The sequence below is a fragment of the Haematobia irritans genome, chromosome 2 (assembly GCF_050003625.1).
Source record: "Haematobia irritans isolate KBUSLIRL chromosome 2, ASM5000362v1, whole genome shotgun sequence".
In the NCBI taxonomy this organism is placed as follows: Eukaryota; Metazoa; Arthropoda; class Insecta; order Diptera; family Muscidae; genus Haematobia; species Haematobia irritans.
In genome coordinates, this window is record NC_134398.1 from 205,285,529 (window position 1) to 205,295,707 (window position 10,179).

The window sequence follows — 10,179 nt, forward strand, 5'->3', positions numbered from 1 at the left end:
AATATAAATATAAATATAAATATAAATATAAATATAAATATAAATATAAATATAAATATAAATATAAATATAAATATAAATATAAATATAAATATAAATATAAATATAAATATAAATATAAATATAAGTATAAATATAAATATAAATATAAATATAAAATAAGGTTTTAGTTTCTTTGTTTATAATTAATTAATTCATTTTTGTATTCCATCTAATTAAAATATTATTTAATTATATTGGAGCACAGGTATAGAATTCCATACGTTTAGTTTTACATTTAATTTTTCCATATTCTGATTAATTTAAATAAAAATTAAATAAAAATTAATTTTGGAGTATGTATAGTAATATAAATATTTAATAAAGTTTAAAATATATTTTTTTTAAATTTGACTATTTGACGTTGTTCTCATTATATCGCTGTTGATTGTAACTGATCAACAACATTTAACAATGCTATCGAATTTCATATGCCGCTATTAGACGTTAGAAAGCCCCTGATTATGCAATGCAGAGAATCATGAGTAGTGAATATTTTTCGGTTTCTAAAAACTGGAGTATTGGAAGTACAATGCTTCTTTGGTGGAGCAGCATCACTATCCATTATGTTGTCGTTTCTAATAACAGACCTGTTAACACAACTCTCATGGAATGCGTAGGATAATGTGTTTATGTGTGTTACATTTACAATAGCCTTTAGCTCTGTGCAAAGCACAGCCGACTGTAGCCGAGTGCGTAGAGTGTGCGCTTATGAAGTCAATGGTCGTGAGTTCGACACCGCTTTCAGGAGAAATTTTAAAAAGGTAAGAAAATAGAAATAAATTGTAATTATAATAAAACTATGAAAACATTCATCAAGGAATAGGGAAAATAGCATTAAAAGCAAAAACAAAAAATCTAAAAATAGATTTTTTTTTATTTTTTTCCCAAGACCTTCTAAGACAACATATTTAGAAGGCCTTATTTAAGGTAATTTTTTCACGCCTTATACAAGCAATATAAATTGAAGTGAGAGGGCAAGTACTTGACGCCCAATGACACCCAATGTTATTTTGAAATAGAGTTTGCATTTGTGTGGCATCACTACTGGCTCCTAAATAAGGTACGTTATAATGCCAGAAACACGACGCTTTTTCCGACTGGGTAGAAGCGTCCATATGTAATAGGTACTTTTAGTTACTGTGGTATCACAATGGACTGAATAGTCTAAGTGAGCCTGAATCTTAATCGGGCTGCCACTTTAACCTAACCTAACACAGAAAAAAATTTCACGAAAATGTTTCCAATTAAAATTTTAATTGAGTTTCAAAAAATATTCAATTAAAAATTTAATTGATTCAACAAATTTTTTAATTGAAATAAAAATAAATCACACAAATTAATAGTATCAATTAAATATTTAATTGGATCAATTAATTTTTTAATTGACTGTCAATTAATTTTTTAATTGATACTATCATTCCTGCGATTGAAGACATTTCAATTAAAAAATTAATTGGATCAATTAATTTCGTGATTGAATCAGAAAAAATTTTTTTTGTGTGAATCTAATATATTATAGTCATTTCTTCCTATTTATTTAATTTTATAAATTCAAATATAATTTCTTAAATTTAATCTTATGTCTGGTCATTGTGTTGTTGAGCGACATATTTGTCTCTGTGTCATTTAAGCCCCCTAAATGGTCTGGGGATGTTTTTTTTTTTAGTTCGGTTGATCTCATTGGACAACATTCATTTCTAACATTCTTCTTTCATTCTAATTTGTTTATTGTGTTGTGCACAATGAAATAAATTTAATGCTCCCCAAAGATGTTCACACCGAGTAAATCTTCCTTTGCATTGTCAGCTTCTTCTTCTACAGCCATGGACACAAAAACTTTAGTTGGATGCTAAAATAGTTGTGGTTTCATTCGGGAATGTTGTTAATGTGCTTGGGGAACAATATTTCTGAGTCAACCAACAGCCGCAACACTTCAGAGCAGAGGACAAGCGTTAGAGCCACAAATCCCTACACAAAATCTCAAGCAAACACCCCACAAAAAAATCTACAAGAGAATAAAAACTTAAATTGAAATTTAAAATTTAAATGCTGCCTTATTTTATGGAAGTTTGTGGGGGCAGGCAGCAGTAGACTCATTTCAAAATGAACAATATTTCGCTTCCGCCAAGTCTTATTAAAAAATCATAAATCATTTAAGTTTTGTTGCTTACAATGTTATTTTTGGGTATTTAATGTTTTTGCGGTTCATTGTTCATTGAAAGCTGACAGGGGACTAACCGAAAAAGCTGAAGGTGGAAACTCTCTGAACGGAACTTGCCAGAATTAAATGAAACACAAATGCCATAAATCACAGGAACTGACAATAAACAATATTCCAGGAACCGGAAAGAAATTCACACACTCACGATTAAGGGGTAAATATATTGGAACAAAACGAGAGACAGAAAAAGAGAGAGATATAAATGGCAGTTTGCATATATATGAACGAGTGTATGTGCCAAGCAATCGGATATGCGTGAGTTTATGTTTTAAGGAAGTCATCATCGAACAAACTAGGGATTTGAATTGAAGTTAATTTTATTTCAATTTTTTTCAAAATTCGACTTTTGGATTAATTCTATTTTTTTAGTTTTAATTATTTTTTCAGAAAATTGTTCCTTTTTATTTTTTAGGGAATTTTCGATATGTGACCAATAACACTGAAATTGCACATTTGATGAGAGTTGACTTTTTTGAATTATTTTCGATTTCAGCAGATCAAAATACATAAGAAAAGTCACATCTCATGTACATTAAAAAAATTTTGTTTTGTAAACTAGTGTACTCAGTCGTTGAATTGCAGCCCAAGAATTCAAATCGGGAGATCGGTCTGTATGGCAGCTTTACCAAAACATGCACCGATACACACCATACTCAGCACACCTATTTGTGGTCGTAGAATACCTCCAGGTGTCTAATTTCAGGTAAATGGGATAAAAATTATGGTTTCTAGAAGATCCAGAAAATCTCAATCTGTATCGTGGCTATACAGGATTTCCACAATTGATAGAATTCTACCAAAAACATTAGATTTTTTACTGTTTGGTAGACTTAAAAAATTCTCAATGTTTTGAAGATTTTGCGAAACATTCGTCACCAATTAAGAGTTTTTGATAGAAATAAATTTTTGACAAAATTTTCTATAGAATTAGAATTTTGACTAAATTTTCTATAGAAATAAAACATTGACAAAATTGTCCACAGAAAAGAAATTTAGACAAAATTTTTTCATAGAAATATAATCTTGAAACCATTTTTCATAAAAATAGAATTTGAAAAAAAAAAAATCTATAGAAATAACATTTCGACAAATTTCCTATAAAAATAAAATTTTGCCAAAATTTTCTTTAGAAATAAAATTTTTGTCTATAGAAATAATAGCTTGACAAAATTTACTTTAGAAATAATATTTTGACAAAATTTTCTATAGAAATAAAATTTTGACAAATTTTCTGTAATAGAAATAAAATTTCCAGAAAATTTTTCTTTGAAATAAAATTTTGACAAAAATGTCTATAAAAATAAAATTTAGAAAAATACTCTTTAAAAGTTTTGCCAAAATTTTCTATTGAAATAAAATTTTAACAAAATTTTCTATAGAAATACAATTGTTACAAACTTTTCTATAGAAATAAAGTTTTGACAAAATTGTCTTTAGAAATAAAATTTTGACAAAATTTTCTATAGTTTTTCGTTACAATAAAATTTTCAGAAAATGTTTCATAGAAATAATATTTTGAAAAAAAAAAAATGTCTATAGGTATAAAATTTAGAAAAAACAAGTAAGGAAAGTCTAAAGTCGGGCGGTGCCGACTATATTATACCCTGCACCACTTTGTAGATCTAAATCTTCGATACCATATCACATCCGTCAAATGTGTTGGGGGCTATATATAAAGGTTTGTCCCAAATACATACATTTAAATATCACTCGATCTGGACAGAATTTGATAGACTTCTACAAAATCTATAGACTCAAAATTTAAGTCGGCTAATGCACTAGGGTGGAACACAATGTTAGTAAAAAACCAGTAAGGAAAGTCTAAAGTCGGGCGGGGCCGACTATATTATACCCTGCACCACTTTGTAGATCTAAATCTTCGATACCATATCACATCCGTCAAATGTGTTTGGGGCTATATATAAAGGTTTGTCCCAAATACATCCATTTAAATATCACTCGATCTGGAAGAATTTGATAGACTTCTACAAAATCTATAGACTCAAAATTTAAGTCGGCTAATGCACTAGGGTGGAACACAATGTTAGTAAAAAATATGGTAAACATTTAAATCTGAAGCAATTTTAAGGAAAATTTGCAAAAGTTTATTTATGATTTATCGCTCGATATTTTTTCCAAAATCAATAGGGATCGCCTTTGAGCCGAAACAGGACCCCATACCAAATTTTAGGACAATCGGACTAAAACTGCGAGCTGTACTTTGCACACAAAAATACATCAACAGACAGACAGACGGACAGACGGACAGACAGACAGACAGACAGACAGACGGACATCGCTAAATCGACTCAGAATTTAATTCTAAGACGATCGGTATACTAAACGATGGGTCTCAGACTTTTCCTTCTTGGCGTTACATACAAATGCATAAACTTATTATACCCTGTACCACAGTAGTGGTGAAGGGTATAAATATGGGAAACATTTAAATCTGAAGCAATTTTAAGGAAACTTCGCAAAAGTTTATTTATGATTTATCGCTCGATATATATGTATTAGAAGTTTAGGAAAATTAGAGTCATTTTTACAACTTTTCGACTAAGCAGTGGCGATTTTACAAGGAAAATGTTGGTATTTTGACCATTTTTGTCGAAATCAGAAAAACATATATATGGGAGCTATATCTAAATCTGAACCGATTTCAACCAAATTTGGCCCACATAGCTACAATGCTAATTCTACTCCCTGTGCAAAATTTCAACCAAATTGGGTTAAAACTCTGCATTCTGGAGCCGTATTAGTCCATATCGGGCGAAAGATATATATGGGAGCTATATCTAAATCTGAACCGATTTCAATAAAATTTTGCACACTTGACTATAGTACTAAGTGTTCTTCTTGTGCAAAATTTTAAGCAAATTAGGGTAAAACTCTGGCTTCTGGGGCCATATAAGTCCATATCGGGCGAAATATAAATATGGGAGCTATATCTAAATCTGAACCGATTTCTTCCAAAATCAATAGGGATCTATTCTGAGCCAAAACACATACTTGTGCCAAATTTGAAGTCGATTGGACTAAAACTGCGACCTAGACTTTGATTACAAAAATGTGTTCACGGACATACGGACATCGCTATATCGACTCACGAGCCCACCCTGAGCATTTTTGCCAAAGACACCATGTGTCTATCTCGTCTCCTTCTGGGTGTTGCAAACATATGCACTAACTTATAATACCCTGTTCCACAGGGTGGAGCAGGGTATAAAAACCTATAGAAATTTTGACAAAGTTTTCTATAGAAATAAAATTTTAACAAAATTTTCTATAGAAATACAATTGTGACAAACTTTTATATAGAAATAAAGTTTTGATGAAATTGTCTATAGAAATACGTGTTTGACAAATTTTTCTATAGAAATAAAATGTTGACCAAATTTTGAAAAATTTTTTCATAGAAAATAGTAGATTTGTGACTATTTGGGAAATTGGTAGAATTATAAATGGTTTGGTAGATTTTGCAAAACATTCCTCTCCAATTAAGAGATACTTCAATTTGTTATAGAAATAAAACTTTGACAAAATTGTCTATAAAAATAACATTTTGACAAAACTTTCTATAGAAATAACCTTTTGACAAAACTTTCTATAGAAATAAAATTTTTACAAAATTCAGTTTCTATTATAATATTAATTTTCATGTTATTTCATACGATCTATTGATCTATTGTAAGTTCTCCCTTTTCGTATATGCTAAAATCGTTAAAATATTTAAATTTTGATTTATTTACAATTCAAGGGATAAATAACCCCAAAAATATATCGCTAATAAGACATTCATTCGAAGAAAACATTTTTTTAACTAACCATAAAAATTTTATCATCAACTTCACGAAAAACTTTAATATTTTTAGTTTTTTGGTAAAATTGTATTCAAATTTTGGTAGGTTATTTTTTTAACAATGCAGTCTTTTAACAATGCAGTACGATATGTTTTTGGTTTAAAAAGATTTGACAGAGTCTCACAATACTCATTACTGATTCTAAAACTGCCATTGGAAAAATATCTAATTTGTAGATTTTTAGTATTGTTACATAAAATAATCTACACCAGTAAACCATCATATCTGTATGCGAACTTGATTTTTGCCCGATCATCGAGAGGGAAAAACATTATACAAGTCGCACATCGTCGTCACTCATCGGAAAGACATTTCTTTATTAGCACGATCCGTCTCTGGAATCAACTCCCGAATGTACTGCAAGTAATATCTGATACGCAACGATTCAAGAGAAATATTCTGGAATATTATTCACTCATGTGAAATATTTCAAACTAGGGGAAACTACACTTTTGTCCACATTGATATGATATATTTTAAAATATTGTTATTTATTTATTTATAAATTACTTTAATTTTCATTTTAATTCAATTAAAACATATTAATAACACTACAATAATAATTTAACTATGTTACTCCAGTACTATAATTTATAAGATGTAATCTTGTTGTACTGGAAATGAGATTTAATAAATAAATGAAATGAAATTTTTGGCACGAGTGACAAACGTAGGGCCATGCCCGGTACACCTACTTAGTGGCCTAAAATACCTCTAGATATGAATTTCATACAAATCGAATAAAAAATGGGATGACAAGATGCTAAAAAATACAAATCGAAAGACCGGTTTATGTATGGGGTCGCCGATATACACAATATTCGGCGCACCTGTGTGGTCCAATTTAATATAAATCGGAAAAAACTGTTGTTTATAGAAGTCAAAGATCCCAAATCGGGGGCTGGTTTATATGGGAGTTATACCAAAATATGGACCGATATTGTCCATCATTGAATTAAACCTGCCTGCAAAAAAGAACAAATATGTGCCAACTTTCAGGACGATAGAACCTTAATTGAATACTGTAGCTTGATTCCAATAGACAGACTGACAGAAAAACATGGTTATATCGTCTTAGAATTCCTCCCTTCGATGTGTTGCAAACGGAATGTCAAACTTATTATACCCCATTCTAGGTTAAGTTAGGTTGGGTACAGTAGTAGCCCGATATTTCCGGCTCACTTAGACTACTCAGTCTATTGTGCTGCCGCAGTGGCGAACTTCTCTCTTATCGATGAGTGATGTCCGATTCCATGTTCAGCTCAATGGCATGGGATCTCCATTTTATAGCCTAGTCCGAATGGCGTTTCACATTACGGTGAAACAACTTAAAAAAGCTGTGAGAAAACTCAGAAATGTCACCAGTATATCTGAGGGGGAGTTCGGTCGAAACTGGGGTTGAACCCACGAAGGGCAAGGAGATAGACATATGGTGTCTTTGGCAAAAATGCTCAGGTTGGGCTCCTGAGTCGATATAGCCATGTCCGTCTGTCTGTAAACACATTTTTGTGATCAAAGTCTAGGTCGCAGTTTTAGTCCAATCGACTTCAAATTTGGCACAAGTATGTGTTTTGGCTCAGAATATAATCCTATTGATTTTGGAAGAAATCGGTTAAGTTTTAGATATAGTTCCCATATATATCTTTCGCCCGATATCGACTAATAGGGCCCCAGAAGTCAGCATTTCACCCTGCTTTACTTTATATTTTGTACAAGAAGAACAATTAGTACTATAGTCAAGTGTGCCAAATTTTATTGAAATCGGTTTAGATTTAGATATAGCTCCCACATATATCTTTCGTCCGATATGGACTAATATGGCCCCAGAAGCCAGAGTTTTACCCCAATTTAGTTAAAATTTTGCACTGTATATCAAAATGACAGAAGTACTATTAGTAGTGTAGTTGAATGAAAATGCCTCCGTTTTCGTCGAGGTTGATGAATACACTCATTTTATTTTTAATTTTTCTTTCTTACTTGCTATTTCTTAACCTAGTACCACAATACTTCATCTTATCATGTCATAAAACTAACATGAGAACACATATCCTGGAAATTCCTTACATTAAACTCTAGGTAGCACTAATTATCGTAACGTATACACAAAAGATAATGCACATATGGAAAATCAATAAGGATGTTTTGAGATATTCACCCAATATCTACAATTCTACCTGCTATGGACACATTTGCTTTAAGTACAGATAGCACCATGTGTTTGCTTACGATAAATGATGTTTGAGAAATTCAAACATTCTGCGCGGCCCCAAAATGAAATGTGGATCGCTTTCCAAGAATCTTTTAGGATAAGTGGTGTGAAAGATGTGTCATCTATAAAAGGATCGTATTCTTCTTTGAGTTCAGTGTTGTTGCATCACTTCTTCCTTATATTCAGGACTCGTATCCTTGCTCGTTGATTTGAGCCTTCCCTTTTAATATGGTTCTTGAATATACGTCTTATAAAGTGATGGCCATTCGTTTTAGTTGATGAGTAGTTCTCCACACAAACGTTGTCCGTTACCACGTCTTCGTTTTCTGTAATACCTTCAAACATTTTATCTCTTTTTATCGTAGTGGTGGCTACAATTTTTTCATCATTCCTATCGTTTGCTGAAATGGATCCAGATAATATCCATCCTAGCTTCGTTTCCTGCGCCAGCAGTTTATCTGTTTTGAGAATACCTTGTTGAACAATTTCGTGATAGACGTCACTCCCAATCAACACATCTATTCTGTCTGATGACGCAAAGTCTGGATCTGCAAGAGTAATGTTATCCCAATTATCAATATCGTACTCACACGTGGGATTTTGTTGTAGGGAAGCCAGTTTAGGAAACACGATTGCTTCTATGTTCAAAACATAGTCACTCATGAACCGTGGTTTGACATCAATATTGACTTTAGATTTCGCTTTGCCGACTATTACTCCCCCAAGTCCCTGTAGAGTTACATCGGTTTTTAGTTTTGGGAGTTGCAAAATGTTTACGGCTTCCTCAATGATTAATGAGGTTTGCGCGCAGGGATCGATCAACGATCTCAAAGTTATGAATCCGTTCTGATTCGATTTTACACGTATCTGTGCGGTTGCAATAAAAACGTGATGTGCTTCATTCAATGTTGTCAAAGTCGTTTTGCTGCTATCTTCAAAAGTCTCGGATTTATTAATATGTAGACTTGTGTGGTGTAGCCCTTTGCATGTATAGCAACTTATTTTGCTCCTACATCTTCTTGTGGCTTTGTGAACCAAGCAATTACGGCATATCTCGTTCTTATTTACCCATTCTATTCTCTCCTGAACCCTTAAAGTGGCATATTCTCTGCATTGGAACGTTTTATGTCCTGCCTTCCTACAATAACCGCATTTCAATTTGTTATCGTACTCAGTAGCTGTCGCTGGTTTAAACCTGAATTGCTTCAGTGATTTTCTTTTCTCATTTGTTGTCCATACTGATTTTAATATTTGGTATCGTTGCTGCAGGAATTTTAGAATGTCACCGATGTCCTGAATTTCCGTAGATTTTTGTATTGTCTGCTCGTATTGCAGACGTGTTTCCACATCCAATTTTCGTAATATAATATGCGCAAGAATCGGATGCGCATCTTCTACTTTCAAATTCATCGCTTTGATGCCTTCAATGCACTCAATTGATACATCCAGTAGTTGTGTAATACTGGCAGTTGATGACGAATTTATGTTCGGTTGATCGATAAGCTTGCCCAAATAATGGTTGAAAAGGTTCCTTTTGTTGTCGTACCTCTGTTGCAAAGTTTCTAACGCTGTTTTGTATCCGGTACTAGACAACGGCATGTTTCGGATCAGTTGCAATGCGTCTCCTTTCAATGCAGTTTTTAACCGAAACATCTTCTCCTGATCAGATGAATTCTCATCTTCGTGTATCAGAGTCCGGAATAGCCCATAGAATGTATTCCAGGCGTCCACTAAACTCCGGAATTCTTATTTTTTCCAACTTGATGGTCTTCTTGGCCGTTGATTCTAAAGCCATGGATGTTTCCATTATTCTCTCCTGCTCCTCATTCAAATCAGAGACTGCT

General features: G+C 32.4%; 1 protein-coding gene across 1 annotated transcript; it reads right to left on the bottom strand.

The window, feature by feature from the left end:
- Nucleotides 1–8,500: 8,500 nt before the first annotated feature.
- Nucleotides 8,501–9,934, bottom strand: LOC142225247 (uncharacterized). Its single transcript, XM_075295021.1, has one exon. It carries the CDS (start codon nt 9,932–9,934, stop codon nt 8,501–8,503), a length of 1,434 nt encoding a protein of 477 aa, XP_075151136.1.
- Nucleotides 9,935–10,179: the final 245 nt, after the last annotated feature.